At 40.7% G+C, this 18,739-nt stretch overlaps 1 protein-coding gene across 1 annotated transcript; it reads left to right on the top strand.

The window, feature by feature from the left end:
• Positions 1 to 11,707: 11,707 nt before the first annotated feature.
• Positions 11,708 to 18,147, top strand: plek (pleckstrin). The gene is made up of 9 exons (XM_035754341.2): positions 11,708 to 11,864; positions 14,851 to 15,006; positions 15,181 to 15,362; positions 15,505 to 15,596; positions 15,755 to 15,939; positions 16,202 to 16,306; positions 16,737 to 16,820; positions 17,044 to 17,116; positions 17,254 to 18,147. Exons 1-9 carry the CDS (start codon positions 11,823 to 11,825, stop codon positions 17,391 to 17,393), a joined length of 1,059 nt encoding a protein of 352 aa, XP_035610234.1. The 5' UTR covers positions 11,708 to 11,822; the 3' UTR covers positions 17,394 to 18,147.
• The last annotated feature ends 592 nt before the right edge of the window (positions 18,148 to 18,739 follow it).

The following is an 18,739-nucleotide window of genomic DNA, read 5'->3' as shown; positions in this document are numbered from 1 at the left end:
GTAGAAACCTTTTAGTTTCAGGTAGAACTCTTTTGGGTTCCATGTACAACCCTCTGTGGAAAAGGTTCTACATGGGACCCAAAAAGGTTCTACCTGGAACAAAAAAGGGTTCCTCAAAGGGTTCTCATATGGGGACAGTAGAAGAACCCTTTTAGGTTCTACATAACACCTTTTTGGTTTCCATGTAGAAACCTTTCCACAGAGGGTTGTACATGGAACCCAAAATAGTTCTAAATGAAACCAAAAATGGTTTTCCTATGGGGACAGCAGAAGAACCCTTTTGGAACCCTTTTCTAAGAGTGCAGGTCTACAGTACCAACTCAATCATATTTCCACCCTCTTGACCAAGCTGGTCTACCAGCTCAACCGGGTCATTATCAGCTTTACCTGTTACTGACCAGCTCAAAATTCAAGCTGGTCAAGAACATTGTTCATATGGTAGACAAGTTGGGTCAAGATGGTAGAAATATGGTTGAGCTGATAGACTAGCTTGGTCAAGATGGTGGAAAAATGATTGAGCTGGTAGACCTGGGCTTCGTTTCCCAAAACTCAGCGCCCTCAACCTCTAAAAGTCTCAACCTTGGGGGTCATAACATGGACATTAAGCTATTTCAATGAGAATATTAGGAGCTCTGTACGTATAAAAATATATATACACTTGAAGTCTGAAGTTTACATACACCTTAGCCAAATACATTTAAACTCAGTTTTTCACAATTCCTGACATGTAAACATAGTAAAAATTCCCTGTCTTAGGTCAGTTAGGATCACCACTTTATTTTAAGAATGTGAAATGTCAGAATAACAGTAGAGAGAATGATTTACTTCAGCTTTTCTTTCTTTCATCACATTCCCAGTGGGTCAGAAGTTTGCATATACTCAATTAGTATTTGGTTGACATTGCCTTTAAATGGTTTAAATTGCCTTCCACAAGCTTCCCACAATACGTTGGGTGAATTTTGGCCCATTCCACCTGACAGAGTCCGGTTTGTAGGCCTCCTTGCTCGCACACACTTTTTCAGTTCTGCCGACAAATGTTCTATAGGATGAGGTCAGGGCTTTCTGATGGCCAATCCAAAACCTTGACTTTGTTGTCCTTAAGCGATTTTGCCACTAATTTGGAAGTATGCTTGGGGTCATTGTTCATTTGGAAGACCCATTTGAGACCAAACATTAACTTCCTGACTGATGTCTTGAGATTTTGCAGAAATATATCCACATCTTTTTCCTTCCCCCTGATGCCATCTATTTTGTGAAGTGCACTAGTCCCTCCTGCAGCAAAGTACCCCCACAACATGATGCTGCCACCCCCGTGCTTCATGGTTGGGATGGTGTTCTTCGGCTTGCAACCCTCCCCCTTTTTCCTCAAAACATAACGATGGTCATTATGGCCAAAGAGTTCTATTTTTGTTTCATCAGACCAGAGGACATTTCTCCAAAAAGGACTATCTTTGTCTCCATGTGCAGTTGCAAACCGTAGTCTGACTTTTTTATGGCGGTTTTGGAGCAGTGGCTTCTTCCTTGCTGAGCGGCCTTTCAGGTTATGTCGATTTAGGACTCGTTTTACTGTGGATATAGATACTTTTGTACCTGTTTCCTCCAGCATCTTCACAAGGTCCTTTGCTGTTGTTCTGGGATTGATTTGCACTTTTCGCACCAAAGTCTGTTCATCTCTGGGGGACAGAACGTGTCTCCTTCCTGAGCGGAATGACGGCTGTGTGGTCCCATGGTGTTTATACTTGCGTACTATTGTTTATACAGATGAACGTGGTACCTTCAACCATTTGGAAATTGCTCCCGAGGATGAACCAGACTTTTCCAAGGAGTGGTTGAAAAACGAGTTATAATGACTCCAACCTAACCTAATGACTCCAACCTAAGTGTATGTAAGCGTCCGACTTCAACTGTATATATATGTTGTTGATAGAATATTGAATTTGGCCTTTACTACTTTTGCCAATAGAAAAGCATTGAATAAGACTTTCATAAATGGCAACAAAAAAAAATGTCAAAAAATGTATTATAAGGAATAAGGTTTTGAAGTGTCTGACCGAAATCTTATATTTTATTTTTTTGCACAAATATTTTACCCCTATTCATATTGGCACAAAACTACCTCCATACTTCCTTTCATTTGTATGGGTTACTTTCAGGCAAGTCCCGTGACGGGATGTGGAGGCCTTGATGGTCTCATCTTTCCATAGAGTGGTCATATTAGTTAGTAGGCCAAACCGTTCGGGTGCTACAGTTGATTATGTGTGAAGATAGATTTTAGGGATGTCTCCTGGTCTTACAAACAGCGCTGTAGCTCTGCCACCCGCTTTGCCAGCGGGTGGATTGAGACACAGCCCATGCAAAACAACTGATATCTCCATCTTAAACTGATGGAGATTTGGGGGATTTTTAAAATTATGTTAATTTGATTGACACACAGATGCGTCAATAGACTCTTAATTTAACCTAGAATCCTTAGTTGCTACATCCATTTGTTAACTTGTAAATTAATGATGTTGATTCTAGAAGAAAATTCTTTATAAATGTCTCATGCGCTTAGTTCAACTGTCGTACCCCATCAGAACCCAAAGATAGCCTCACAACATAGTTAACCCTAATATTGGCAACATATTTTTTGCTTAAAATTGGCAACGGGCTCATTTTTTTTTACCCCAAATTGGGCATCATGCAAAGAGACACTCTGTCAAGCAGTAACACTTTTTATTTTATTAACCTTTTGTAACACAAGTAAAAGGCTTACATTCCCCAAAGTAAGCAATTTTTCGAAAATGTTCATACGTTTATAGTCAATTGTGATCATCTCATTTATGGATTTTCTTTAATAACATTTGTCTGTTATTTATTCAAAGTGTTGTGTTTCTGTGATACGCAGAGGCTGAGACATTGGTAATTGAGCTAATCCTACATACTGGTAGGACCTAAGATGGCCATCAGATTTTAGCTCTATCTTTGGGACACTATGGGCTATCAACTCAGTTCCAATTGCATCTGAAAGATGAGACACTCCACTTGGTATAGATTCATTTATTTATTTTTGAGTTATATTGGCTGCCATGCCAAATGAGGTGGTTGTATCACAGTTTACTATTGAGTCCATATTTTCAGTTTAGTACTGTATTAAAGAAAATGGAGATTATTTGACATTCCTCCACAGTAAAATGTGTTTTTAGTTGGTGCTTTTAGGGTTAGAACTATAATGATGATATCAGGGATGGTCAGTCCTTGCATCCATAACTCTGTCTATGAATTTGAGAGCTGCTTCATAGAAGTTCCAGTAGGATTTAATCCTGGAATGAGGTCATTCTGACACATCCTGGAATCTGTGTTTAGTTTGAAGGCCCATGGCTGCTGACAGCGGATTCCTACACCGTAGGCTCTCTGTTAACCCCCTACAGAGCCTAAAAGGGTATCAGCATTTACGCAGGTCTGTTTGATTCAGAAAAGTTGAATAGCAGACTCAATGTGCGCTCACATTTCATAGAAAAAGGCCAAACTGAAACGACACCATGTGATTTCTTCTCGTAAACACAACCTTGTTTACTGTTTCAATGGCCTATGTGCACCTAATATAGAGATGTGGGGAGTATGTTTGTGCAGAGTTGCCCTTTAAGTGTTCTGTTCACAGAAGATAACACATTATTTTCATCATAAGAGAAATGTGCGCAAATGTGTTTACTGTTTCTGGCAATCAGTACTGTATGTGTCTTGTGAACTCTTGTTTTGAAAAATCGACAATGTTCCCCATAAAATGATTGTACCTAAGCTATTTATGAGGGAATGTTGTGGGGAAAGGCCTTGTGTGTGTGTTTGTGTTTGTGTTGGGAGAGGGGGCGAGAGGGGGTGAGAGGGGGCGAGAGAGACAGAGAGAGAGAGAGAGAGAGAGAGAGAGAGAGAGAGAGAGAGAGAGAGAGAGAGAGAGAGAGAGACTCGATCATCAATCATCAGTTACCCCTTCAGCTAGTCTAGTGCAGAATTATTGATGTTTCACAGGGGGCTCACAGAGGAAAGAAGACGTCCAAAACATATTGCTGCATCTTAACATTGATCTTAAGATAAAAAATAGTTACTGGTCAACAGAAAGGAACTACAATCAAATCATATTTGTCACATACACATGTTTAGCAGATGTTAATGCGAGTGTAAATGCTTGTGCTTTTAGTTCCGACAGTGCAGTAATAACCAACAAGTAATCTAAAATAACAATTTCACAACAACTACCTTATACACACAAGTGTAAAGGGATGAAGAATATGTACATAAAAATATATGAATGAGTGATGGTACAGAACGGCATAGGCAAGATGCAGTAGATGGTATAGAGTACAGTATATACATATGAGATGAGTAATGTAGGGTATGTAAACATATAAAAGTGGAATTGTTTAAAGTGGCTAGTGATACATGTATTACATAAAGATGGCAAGGTGCAGTAGATGGTATAGAGAACAGTATATACATATGAGATTAGTCATGTAGGGTATTAAACATTATATTAAGTGGCATTGTTTAAAGTGGTTAGTGACACATTTTTACATCAATTTTTCCATTATTAAAGTGGCTGGAGTTGAGTCAGTATGTTGGCAGCAGCCACTCAATGTTAGTGGTGGCTGTTTAAAGGTCTGATGGCATTGAGATAGAAGCTGTTTTTCAGTCTGTCGGTCCCTGTTTTGATGCACCTGTTCTGACCTCGCCTTCTGGATGATAGCGGGGTGAACAAGCAGTGGCTCAGGTGGTTGTTGTCCTTGATGATCTTTTTGGCCTTCCTGTGACATCGGGTGGTGTAGGTGTCCTGGAGGGCAAGTAGTTTCAAATCAAATCTAATCAAATGTATTTATATAGCCCTTCGTACATCAGCTGATATCTCAAAGTGCTGTACAGATACCCAGCCTAAAACCCCAAACAGCAAGCAATGCAGGTGTAGAAGCACGGTGGCTAGGAACAACTCCCTCGAAAGGCCAAAACCTAGGAAGAAACCTAGAGAGGAACCAGGCTATGTGGGGTGGCCAGTCCTCTTCTGGCTGTGCCGGGTGGAGATTATAACAGAACATGGCCAAGATGTTCAAATGTTCATAAATGACCAGCATGGTCAAATAATAATAATCACAGGCAGAACAGTTGAAACTGGAGCAGCAGCATGGCCAGGTGGACTGGGGACAGCAAGGAGTCATCATGGCAGGTAGTCCTGAGGCATGGTCCTAGGCCTCAGGTCCTCCGAGAGAGAGAAAGAAAGAGAGAAATAGATAATTAGAGAGAGCATACTTAAATTCACACAGGACACCGGATAGGACAGGAGAAGTACTCCAGATATAACAAACTGACCCTTGCCCCCCAACACATAAACTACTGCAGCATAAATACTGGAGGCAGGAGGGGTCAGGAGACACTGTGGCCCCATCCGAGGACACCCCCGGACAGGGCCAAACAGGAAGGATATAACCCCACCCACTTTGCCAAAGCACAGCCCCCACACCACTAGAGGGATATCTTCAACCACCAAATTACCATCCTGAGACAAGGCCGAGTATAGCCCATAAAGATCTCCGCCACGGCACAATCCAAGGGGGGGGGGCGCCAACCCAGACAGGAAGATCACACCAGTGACTCAAACCACTCAAGTGACGCACCCCTCCTAGGGACGGTATGAAAGAGCGCTAGTAAGCCAGTGACTCAGCCCCTGTAATAGGGTTAGAGGCAGAGAATCCCAGTGGAATCCCAGTGGAAAGAGGGGAACTGGCCAGGCAGAGACACCATGGCGGTTCGTTGCTCCAGAGCCTTTCCGTTTACCTTCACACTCCTGGGCCAGACTACACTCAATCATATGACCCACTGAAGAGATGAGTCTTCAGTAAACACTTAAAGGTTGAGACCGAGTTTGCGTCTCTCACATGGGTAGGCAGGTTAGCATTAAAACCTTGAAATCAGCCCTTGCCTTGACAGGAAGCCAGTGTAGAGAGGCTAGCACTGGAGTAATATGATCACATTTTTGGGTTCTAGTCAGGATTCTAGCAGCCATATTTAGCACCAACTGAAGTTTATTTAGTGCTTTATCCGGGTAGCCCGGAAAGTAGAGCATTGCAGTAGTCTAACCTAGAAGTGACAAAAGCATAGATTAATTTTTCTGTATCATTGTAAGAGGACAAACCATTAACAGAGACAAACTGATATCTTTCCAACAGATAAGATCTAAACCAGGCCAGTACTTGTCTGTGTAGACCAATTTGGGTTTCCAGTCTCTCCAAAAGAATGTGGTGATCGATGGTATCAAAAGCAGCACTAAGGTCTTGGAGCACAGGACAGATGTAGAGCCTCGGTCTGATGCCATTAAAAGGTAATTTTACCACCTTCACAAGTGCAGTCTCAGTGCTATGATGGGGTCTAAAACCAGACTGAAGCATTTCGTATACATTGTTTGTCTTCAGGAAGGCAGTGAGTTGCTGCGCAACAGCCTTTTCTAAAATTGTTGAGAGGAATGGAAGATTCGATATAGGCCGATAGTTTTTTATATTTTCTGGGTCAAGGATTGGCTTTTTCAGGAGAGGCTTTATTACTGCCACTTTTAGTGAGTTTGGTACACATCCGGTGGATAGAGAGACGTTTATTATGTTCAACATAGGAGGGCCAAGCACAGGAAGCAGCTATTTCAGTAGTTTAATTGGAATAGGGTCCAGTATGCAGCTTGAAGGTTTAGAGGCCATGATTATTTTCATTGTTGTGTCAAGAGATATAGTACTAAAACACTTGAGCGTCTTTCTTGATCCTAGTTCCTGGCAGAGTTGTGCAGACTCAGGACAACTGAGCTTTGAAGGAATACGCAGATTTAAAGAGGAATACGCAGATTTAAAGAGGAGTCCGTAATTTGCTTTCTAATAATCATGATATTTTCCTCAAAGAAGTTCATGAATTTATCACTGCTGAAGTGAAAGCCATCCTCTCTTGGGGAATGCTGCTTTTTGGTTAGCTTTGCGACAGTATCAAAAAGGAATTTCGGATTGTTCTTATTTTCCTCAATTAAGTTGGAAAAATAGGATGATCGAGCAGCAGTAAGGGCTCTTCGATACTGCACGGTACTGTCTTTCCAAGCTAGTCGAAAGACTTCCAGTTTGGTGTGGCGCCATTTCCGTTCCAATTTTCTGGAAGCTTGTTTCAGAGCCCGGATATTTTCTGTGTACCAGGGAGCTAGTTTCTTATGAGAAATGTTTTTAGTTTTTAGGGGTGCAACTGCATCTAGGGTATTGCGCGAGGTTAAATTGAGTTCCTCAGTTAGGTGGTTAACTGATTTTTGTCCTCTGGCATCCTTGGGTAGACAGAGGGAATCTGGAAGGACATCAAGGAATATTTGTGTTGTCTGTGAATTTATAGCACGACTTTTGATGCTCCTTGGTTGGGGTCTGAGCAGATTATGTGTTGCAATTGCAAACGTAATAAAATGGTGGTCCGATAGTCCAGGATTATGAGGAAAAACATTAAGATCCACAACATTTATTCCATGGGACAAAACTAGGTCCAGAGTATGACTGTGACAGTGAGTGGGTCCAGAGACATGTTGGACAAAACCCACTGAGTTGATGATGGCTCCGAAAGCCTTTTGGAGTGAGTCTGTGGACTTTTCCATGTGTATATTAAAGTCACCAAAGATTAGAATATTATCTGCTATGACTACAAGGTCAGATAGGAATTCAGGGAACTCAATGAGGAACGCTGTATATGGCCCAGGAGGCCTGTAAACAGTAGCTATAAAAAGTGATTGAGTAGGCTGCATAGATTTCATGACTAGAAGCTGAAAAGACGAAAACGTCATTTTTTTTTGTAAATTGAAATTTGCTATCGTACATGTTAGCAACACCTCCGCCTTTGCGGGATGCACAGGGGATATGGTCACTAGTGTAGCCAGGAGGTGAGGCCTCATTTAACACAGTAAATTCATCAGGCTTAAGCCATGTTTCAGTCAGGCCAATCACATCAAGATTATGATCAGTGATTAGTTCATTGACTATAATTGCCTTTTAAGTAAGGGAACTAACATTAAGTAGCCCTATTTTGAGATGTGAGGTATCATGATCTCTTTCAATAATGACAGGAATGGAGGAGGTCTTTATCCTAGTGAGATTGCTAAGGCGAACACCGCCATGTTTAGTTTTGCCCAACCTATGTCGAGTCACAGACACGTTCTCAATGGGGATAGCTGAGCTGACTACACTGACTGTGCTAGTGGCAGACTCCACTATGCTGGCAGGCTGGCTAACAGCCTGCTGCCTGGCCTGCACCCTATTTCATTGTGGAGCTAGAGGAGTTAGAGCCCTTTATATGTTGGTAGATAAGATGAGAGCACCCCACCAGCTAGGATGGAGTCCATCATTCCTCAGCAGGTCAGGCTTGGTCCTGTTTGTTGGTGAGTCCCAGAAAGAGGGCCAATTATCTACAAATTATATATTTTGGGAGGGGCAGAAAATAGTTTTCAACCAGTGATTGAGTTGTGAGACTCTGCTGTAGAGCTCATCACTCCCCCTAACTGGGAGGGGGCCAGAGACAATTACTCGATCCCGACTGTATGTAATAAAACCTAAGATTACCTGCGGTACCAATGTAAGAAATAACACGTAAAAAAACAAACACTGCATCGCTTCCTAGGAACACGAAGCAGGGCGGCCATCTCTGTAGGCGCCGGAAGTCAGTAGCTAGATAACATGAGTTCCTGAATTGATTATATTTTTGTGCAATATTGTATATGATTGGAATTGAATGAGGTGACTCGAGAAGGTACTACCTTGCTTCGGCACTGGCGAGGAAAAATCAATTGACAGTTTCCTAGTTCTAGACTTTTCTTGTTCTGACAAATCTGCTGAGAAAGAGCCCGGTGACATGTTGTGCACGACCTCTATATCCACAGCTCTGATCACAGGTCTGTGATTTTAATGGAATCGATATCTGATTCGTCCATGACTTAAATTGCAGGAATATGAACACATTTTGATGAGAATGTTATCAACAGCCAATACTGTATATTATTGCTTTCCCAAAGTATGTCGTGTTGACGTAAAAGTGGCAACCTTTCAAGCTTTTATTGACCGACTGGTGGGCATGCGTCGTCTTGTGCAGAAATCAGTTGATAAGTTTGTAACTGTATGAACACAGTTGGAACACTTTTGGATCAATCAAGCTTAAAATGGCATGACCGTTCACATACGGGGGATCCCTGACACACTTCACTCTTTGGAAAACACACCCGTTATGTCGGTTCAAACAACTGTGGACTGTGAATTAAATTTGCAATTTGAAAAATAGAAGTTCATGAGCACTCAACTCCACAGGAGGTGTGGAGGAGAAAAAAGGGTTTCATCATGTTTACCACACATTGCCCTCAGTTGAACACATCGCCCCCGCACCAGGGTGACAACTTGAACCAGTTCTCTAATGCAACACTACCACAGGATGTGCTGCATGTGCAACATGCTATACCTCCACTTCACAGCTTCTGTTTCTGTCCATCTGCTTCAGCCAAAATTGAAGGGAAATTGAGGGGGGAAAGAAAGGGGCACAGAGAAGGTAGGCTAAGAACAAAATGAGTCAGCTTCACCTCTCTTACCAAGCATGTTATATTGAGTCGCTAGAACTATCAACTTTTGGGACCTCACCTTTGAGAAAGGGGGCACAAAAAAATAAATAAATTGACTCACTTGTCTAATTTTCAAATCCACCATAATGGCATTGTCTTCGAAGGGCACTACAGTACAACTCCACTAAGAACTCCTTCCACAAACCCCAAAAACATAAACATACCCACAAGCATTGATTATAGCCTTCAGTGGTCATGCCCAACTTTCTATTTAGAACTGAATGTCCTCAGTATGCCCCTGGTTTGTTTTCCAGTGAATGAATATTCCATTGCCAGGGACCAGGGTCGTTTTCCAATCACTGCGTCTGAGAAATGAGTCTCAGGGTGGCACTTAATGAAACTCAATCTCCCAAGATTCATAAATAAACTCATCAACATCACCCCTCCTGATGTTAATTTAAAGTAAAGAGTGATTTAAGCCCACAGAATGTACAGTATGTCCTTTGTTCCTTGGCCTTTATTATGAACCACACAGAGGATGTTCCAGGGAGCTAAGGCCTTCAGGCTTGTAAAGTTAGGATGGTAGGTAATCAAAAGGTGACTTATTAACAGAGCAGCTGTTTATTGGAACAACTCTGTAGGTTAATGTATATGTTTGGAGTAGCATACTATTTTCTCTCTTCCTCATTTCACCAGCAGATGCCACTCTTTTTGTAATACATCTCATTGTACATTTTATGAACTGCTTTGCTTCTGTATTTGTATATTGTTGCTGCTTCTCCTTGACACTTTTGTTATTTGTCCCTTCTTGAAATATCTGAGCACAATGCAAATATATTGCAGTCAGTGCTCTGCAAATATGCTGTTGTGTTTGCTTTTTTATGCAGGTTGGCATTTATTGTCATGAATCTTGCAGCTCTGCAGAGTGGTCACTAGCTGGCACAGCCACAAAATTATAAAATCTGATTTTAAACCTAACCCTAACCTTAACCCTAGCCTTAACCACACTGATAACCATAATGCCTAACCCTAACTTTATTTTTTGTTTTCATTCATTTTTACGATATAGACAATTTTGGCTTTCTGCTGGCCTATCTAGCAGAAATTGCTCAGTTCTGCCTCCAGGTCAAGATTCATGACAATAAATGTCAACCTGCCTTTTTTGTGTGTATGTGGCGTCCTCTAGAGGGAATTTTACTACCTAACCCTTTAGTTGACTAAAAGCTTACTGGAACTCTGACAGATGAATGTAGTTTCCTCAGATATTTGTAAACATTTGAATGGTAAAGCAACCAATTTTGGAGATAGCAAATACCCTTGTCTCGTCCTGGGGTTACATTTCAGTTACTACAAGTTCTGTGTAGACTTCTGTAGGAAGATCTTTCAGTAAGTAAATTCAACTGAGAGCCAAGGCACAAGAGGCATCACTTGATAAACTGTGGTAAGGGTAAAGTGAAACCACATCCTGCCAAGATAACGACACAACTCTGAAGAGCATAAAGTTCTAACATAATTAGTCAGATGGGGGTTTCAGATGGCCCAATATGGCTATTATATATTAATTAGCCTACACACTGATGTGAAAATAAAATCCATACTTGAGTTTACCCTGATAATTAACTTGTGTAATTAAGTTGGTGTCTAACTCCCAGTCCACCATACCATGAGAATGGGCTGTTTGAACAGCTTCTGTTGTTGCGAAATTGAGTTTGCAGTGAGTGATTTCAATTAAGCCATGACAGACTTAGACTTATCTTGCGTAATTGTGTCTGTCTTTTTCTGCAGCTGAATGGAAAAAGTTGTTGAAGTGGGTGACTGAAATGCTTGTGATTGAAAGGTGGTCATGGGGTTTGTGGGGTTTGTGCAAGTCGTTGACTTGCGTCATCATGAGGAACCTTGCCTAGACCTAAAAAAATATCAGCCTGTGCCCACATTCTGGAAACTATAGTTTTTTGGTCTAGTGGTATGCATGCTTGACACTGAAATGCAAATAGCTGACAACTGAGGTTTGATATCCAACACTTAAACAGGCATTCTCTCTTTGACCAAGAAAATGAGCAATTGTGGCCATCCTTATTTTACTACCACTGAGCAGGAAGAGGAAGCCAAGCAAGCTGCTAGCATTGTGACACACCCAATTCAACTTCCACTATCTCCATCAGCACACAACACTGTAGGTCATATGTGAGGGGGTTGAGTGTTCCTCTTGTGTCTGCATCAGTTACTCAGACACAGACACCAGCAGCTAGAGGTCATGGAGCCAAAACAGATCAAAGAGGGATATCTGGTCAAAAAGGTAAGGGGGATAAAGGAAAATATCTTCCTGTCAAATAACACTGATTAGTGTATGTCTTTGTGTTTAACTTGGGCCAGACTTTAATGTTGTAAATGTGCTGTTGACAGTTTAGCTACTATGGGATAGATTATCTCACATTTGAGAGGGTTAGGGGCAAGATCCTTCCATGGAGATGGTGACAAGATTTAGCAACATCAAGACAGCTGGCAATATGTTTGACCAGTTACATGTCCAACTTGAGCTGTCAGTCAAGTGCTTTAAATTAAACTGAAGGTTAGTATTGTAGTTTCCATTTGGCCTTGAGACTTGTTCGCTTTGCTCAATTTAGACATTTAGAGACAGAGCAGATATCAACAAAACTGTTTCACCCACAAACCTCATTATCTGAAAATAACTTTTTATTTCTCATGGCCTGACAAATGACTAACACAGATGATGGGTCACGTCAAAACAGACAGACTCTTAGTCTGTGGTCAGATGATGACGGATAACCCATAATCTCACTGGATTAATCCAAATCTAATTTTATCTATTGAATAGAAGATGATGGAATAATCTTCCCATAAATTTTACAGGTAGAATACACCTCTTCAGAATTGCATAGCTTACAAAGGTTTTATATTATTCTCGTCAATACCAATGACCCCACCGAATATATTCTTTAAAAAAGTATACTTGGTCATAACAGACTTTATATGGGTAAAATAAAGCTCATGGAATAAAACGTAAAGTTTTACATCTTCCTAAGTCTGAGGGTGCTTTTCATTCAACCTTTCAGACTTTGAATTCTATCTACTCGCCACCCAGGGTGAAGAAACAAGGGGTACATACTGAAGATGCGCATGCTCATCCCCATAATCTATTCAACATGAACAACTTCATAGTTAAGAACACTATAACAATATGGAAGAAAATGAAATGTATTATACAAGAACTAAAAACATTACCATAACGAACAATCCTTGGATACCTGTTCAGAATTCACCGATAAATTGGTCCACATGAAAGACTAAAGGCATAGAAACCGCAAATGTCTTGGTAACAGGAAATGCACGTATTTCCATGACAAAATTAAAAATGCAATTTTGGACTGACTAATGTAGATATTTTTAAATACATGCAACTTCAAAGTTTTACATCAAGTAACCTCGATTTGAAATCTTTTGGACATCAGAGACATCAAATAACTGATATTGGCACAAGATGGAGGGAATGTTGGAACACAACCAACAAAATGACAGTTAACTAAAATATATGCTTAATCCAGTATCAACAAATGTATAGAGTATATTACACAAGAGACAAGATTCACAAATTCTACAGCACAACGCCAGAGTCATGTCTTAAGTGTAAAACAAACAATGACTCAATTATCCAGGCCTTCTGGGAATGCTATGGGCGGAGTTAGAAAGTTGGCTTTATTAAAATGTAAATGCACTTTTAATCTGTCTGTCTGCATATTTAAATGACATGGCATATGAGAGCAGTGAGATACCCAATGGTTTGGATGATACTTTTCTCGTCAATTATCTAGAAAACCGTAAACTTAAATTGGAAATCAACCAATCCTTCATCATTAACACAAATGCTTTATTATCTAAATGTTGAAAGTGTTTGGGCGACAGAGAAAAACAAAATGGAGCAGTTTGAGGCCATGTGGCAGAGAGTAATGCGGGCGCTGGAGATTGGGATGTGAGCATGTGGGTCTGGGCAGAGGTGATGTTGTGGATGTTTGTGAGGCTCTTTATGTTGTCATTTGTATTTGTATGTTTTGTTTTGTTTGTAATTCTTACAAAAGAAAAATGAATAGAACATGATTTTGTCATGTCACATACTATTCTGTTCTTCACATATAAACTTTTGCCTGAGCTATATTCTTATGTGCTCCAATATTTATCAGTTGTTCAGTATCATTGGAACATATTGTAATGGTTCTCTTGTGGTGAAGGAGAGTCAGACCAAAATGCAGCGTGTAGATTGCGATCCATGTTTATTCAACAAACGTAACACGAATCTATATTAAACACTACAATAAACGTAACAAAAACCGAAACAGCCTAATACTGGTGCACATAAACACAGAATAAGGACACTAAGGACAATCACCCACGAAACACACAAAGAATATGGCTGCCTAAATATGGTTCCCAATCAGAGACAACGATAAACACCTGCCTCTGATTGAGAACCACTTCAGACAGCCATAGACTTAACTAGAACACCCCACTAAGCTACAATCACAATACATACACACCACATACAAAAACCCATGTCACACCCTGGCCTGACCAAATAAATGAAGATAAACACAAAATACTTCGACCAGGGCGTGACACATATTCTTAGAACTATAAGTAGTGCCTGTGATAGCTCTGTGGTGAACTCTCTATGGTGAACAACAACAATCAATAAAGGGAAGGGAAACTGCAACAACAACATTTCACATAAAACTAAGTATTTGTATGGATGAATATGTTATTTTTGGTGTGTATTACCTTTCTTAAGATTTGTTCTCAAGTAACATCCCTTTTTTGTGAGGATGTATTATGCAACATTCACTCACTTCCCATAAATCTGTATGCTGAACAGCATTTCTTATGGGAAAAAAAGTCATGTGGAGCAGATTCTTAATTTGCATTTATGGAGTAGGACAAGTTGGGATTGAAAACAAAACACTGCTAGATGCAGTTGCATTCAAATGCAGAGGTTAATATGTGTTGTTTTATGTATTCCCTCGTCCCAGCCCTCAATATTTCATACATGCATTGTGTAAATGAAATACATTTTATGACCAGCATTCAGGTAAGTCAATTTGGAAGAGTAACACTTCACATGATGTTTCTATTATACCTGTTTAATAACAATGTCATCTTCTCTAACGTGTTTCTAACTGCATTGTATTTGGTCTGTAGTAACAGAATACCTGTGGTATAGGGACCGATTGATTGAGAGTATCAACATATACATTTCTTTCTGTATTGTTCAGGGCACAGTGTTGAATTCATGGAAGGTGGTGTGGGTGGTGTTGTCTGATGATGGTGTGGAGTTCTTCAAGAGAAAGGCAGACAGTGCTCCCAAAGGAATGATCCCACTGAAGGGAGCTGTTCTGACCAGCCCCTGTCAGGACTTCACCAAGAGGGCGGTACGGACACTACTAAATACAAGTACAAGTGTCTATCATTACTGTAGTGCTCCAAACAGTCTAGTTCCTGACCTGACCTCACAATTTTGGCAACATACAAAATTGAAGTACAATGAAAAACATTCACCCCCCCATACATCAAACATGTAATATAACATTGCCCTTTTCTTTAAGCTGGTTTTTAAACTCAGCACGGCCAAGAACCAGGACCATTTCTTCCAGGCCACCCACCTAGAGGAGAGAGAGTCCTGGGTGAAGGACATCAAGAGGGCCATCACCTGTCTGCAGGGGGGCGTAAAGTTTGCCAGGAAGTCGACACGGAGGTCCATTCGCCTCCCTGATACCATCAACCTCAGGTAGGACCTCTGACTTGTCTTACTTACCACCTATGAGCCACAATACGCTTGCAGGAGCTACATTCATGTATTTGGAACTATAGCCATCATTCACTTGATAACTTTCTAAGTATTGTCTGCTTTGTTGTCTGCCTTTTCTCAGTGAGCTATGTATTCTAATGAGAGACCAGGAGAATGGCGTCAAAGAGCAGAAGCTGGAAAAGGAGAAGAGAGTCTACAATCACTGCTTCACAGGTGCATTAATACATATAGGGACTTGGGTGACAGTGGATTTCCTTTTAATTTGTATTTATCCAGGTCAGACTAAAGGGAGCCTTATTGAGCCATTGAGTCTCACTCACTGAGTCACATTGCGATAGATCCTACCAGCTTTGATTCTCTTCTTCATGTAGGTGGTACGGTGGTGGACTGGCTGATCTCTAAGGACAAGGCCAGGAACAGGCCTGAGGCTCTGATGTTGGCTACAGGACTCCTGAACGAAGGATTCTTACAGCCCGCAGGGGACGTGTCCAAACAGGGGGTCGAGGGAGGGGCAGTGTCCACCGTCCTCGATGAGCCAAATGCACTCTACTACTTTGTGAGTGAATGGACTGATTGTTTTTGTTAGTCATGTAGGTAGCTGTTAGTGTCTATATATTCTTCCATATTTGCTAGAAGATTTGAAGATATGGTGGTCATTGCTAGAAGACCACACAGACTAGGCGATGTTTGAACATTTCTGTCGTTATAAACACACGTATGTAAAAGCTATAATGTATTCTAAGTGAGGATGAGAGGAGATGATGAGATGAGATAATCCTGTATCCTAATGTTTCTTTACATTGTATGGTGTGTTACAGGCAGACAGTGGGTTCTTCTGTGAAGGCTACTCCAGTGATGAAGACGTGATTGTGAAGGAGGAGTTCAGGGGTAACATCGTAAAACAGGGCTGCTTACTCAAACAGGTTAGACTGACAACACTGTAAATCGATATGAAATATTTAGTTGATGAACTAATGTGATTATTACCGGATCAGATATGTTGGGATGTACTGAATGATGCTGTATTACATACTTAAGTTAATTAAATGAATCACAAAATATTATTGTCAGTAAGCATCACTTTTCTTTTTCAGAATTACAGCTAAGTTCTCTCTTTCACAAGAGATTGAAACATGCATACACTCTTCGAAAAAAAAGGTGCTTCATCGGCTGTCCCCAGAGTTGGTAGAAAGTGAGAGGGCTGTAGGCCGTCTATACATAGGACCTTTCGATGAGGGAGGAAGTGAAATTTCCCCACAGTACCATGTCTGTGGTCGGTGCTGTTTTCACAACTGATAGTGATCAGAATCAGAAGAGCAGACTGCCTGTCATGCTCTCTTTTTTTCACCCTAGGGACATCGGAGGAAAAACTGGAAGGTGCGGAAATTCATCCTCCGGAACGATCCTGCTTATATTCACTATTACGACCCCACCAAGGTACAGGATTAGAGAGTGGAACCTCAACCAAAATTTGTTTCATTTTCGATATTATTTTTCAAGAACACAACATGAAAAACATGTTCTCATTTCTCTATCTTTACTTCGCTCTTGTCCAATGTCCATAATGTTTCTCCTTCCTGTCTTTGTCTCTCGCTAATCGGCTCTTTATTTCCCCTCAATCCCTATTTCTCTCCCTTCCCCACCCTCACTCTCTCTGTAGGGTGATGAGTACCCTCTGGGCTCTATCCACCTGCGAGGGTCTGTGATCACAGCGGTGGAGTTTGTTCCTGATGGTGAGTTACACTGAACCAAGTCCCACTCTAGCTCAGTGTGACTAGGCCTATGAAGTGTAATTGCCATTTCCTGTCAGCAATTCTCTTTTAATTTGTTCTTCAAAACATTTTTTCTTCTTCATCTTTTATCGACTCAGCCAAGAGGTATGATGTTGATGGGAATCTCTTTGAGATCATCACTTCAGACGAGACACACTATTTTCTCCAAGCGGCTACATCTGAGGAGAGGAAGGAGTGGATCAAAGCCATCCACACTGTGTCAAAAACCGGAAAATAATCACAACAGGATCCATAGCTACTCTTAACACCTCACATGAAGGGTTATGGAATATGGACGGACATGTTCAAAACATTGTTGCAGAGCCAGAAGGAATCCGAACCGATCTGATCTGAATGATCCTAAACTCCGCTTTTAAGGTTATTTCAAGAGTTTTAGGTTTGATATTATATTTATGTTGAGTGATTATGAATTTCCTCTTCACAAATGCTTCCTCACTTGCTTTTCAACATTCAACAGGATGTGGAGGCACTCTCACCTTTAGATATATTTATCACAGGCAGGCTGTGAAGAAGCGTGCAATGATCTCTGTGTAGAAAGGTGTGAAGTTCTGTAATGGCTTCTGGTGTGGCCTTCTGCTTTTCCTTCCAGCTGCCTGACAGAAATCATTGTCTTACATCAGATAGCTTGTCGATTTTGCCTGCACCGGTTGAGGGACGAGTGTCACGGAGGTTTGAAGCCATCTGACTTGAGACAATGGTGAAAAATAGGACAGTTTGAAGAATCTCAACATTCCAGCCAGTTCCTATGACCAAACAAACACTTATCATATCCTGCAAATAATTTCCGAACTCTGAGGACCCGTCACTGTGGTTTTCATGATGTTTCTAACTCATATCACTTGATGTACACATGGTCTCTGCACTGGCTGGATGTGGCTGTGTACTATCTCCATTGTCTGTCATAAAGCCATTACGATTCTTTGTTCCACAGTATTACACATGTTAAATAAAGATCTACTCTTTGTCTCCACCTTTCGGTTACTATCAAAAAGTTAATGTTCAAAAAAGAAAGTACTAGTTGTAAAAATCAAGAATTGTGTGCCTTTATTATTTGTCATGCACCTTTGGTTTTTGACTCTCATGTTTATCAACTCCACCCGGGCATTATGGTATCGTGGAAGATGAATTGACTTTCACAAAAAAGCAGCTCGTCAAACCTCTCACCTCAGCTAAAGGCCACTTCTCCAACCATTTGTTTCATTTAAACTCGACCTACTCTCCTACACAAACTATTCTTCATACAGTTGACCAGGATTTAGTGCTCAGCGATAAGTGATTTTTGAGGTTGGTTCGATTATTAAAAAATAATCACGTTTTTTTATTTCAGTTTCTATTATTTGGGTTGAATGCTGTAACACAGAATACAACAATTCATTCAAGTTCCATGATGGTAGTGACTGCCCATTGCTGCTTATCACTTAAAAATCATTTATTCACTTTACTTTACTTTAATAAAATATTTCAGTTGTTGTAAATATTACATTTGCTTTATTTGATGACTATTATTTAATTCCAAGTCATCACTCATCTCTATAGAGCTGCTACCTGTGCTGTGTGACAAAA

Source organism: Oncorhynchus keta, chromosome 36 (genome assembly GCF_023373465.1).
Source record: "Oncorhynchus keta strain PuntledgeMale-10-30-2019 chromosome 36, Oket_V2, whole genome shotgun sequence".
Taxonomy (NCBI): domain Eukaryota; kingdom Metazoa; phylum Chordata; class Actinopteri; order Salmoniformes; family Salmonidae; genus Oncorhynchus; species Oncorhynchus keta.
Note: the sequence above shows the minus strand (reverse complement) of the source record. Positions and strands in the feature narration are given on the sequence as shown.

Coding starts and splice junctions, on each gene's coding strand:
- plek (XM_035754341.2), top strand. CDS start 11,823: ATGGAGCCAAAACAGATCAAAGAGGGATATCTGGTCAAAAAG. Junction 15,940..16,201: donor CAAATGCACTCTACTACTTT/GTGAGTGAATGG, acceptor GGTGTGTTACAG/GCAGACAGTGGGTTCTTCTG. Junction 17,117..17,253: donor GGTGGAGTTTGTTCCTGATG/GTGAGTTACACT, acceptor TTATCGACTCAG/CCAAGAGGTATGATGTTGAT.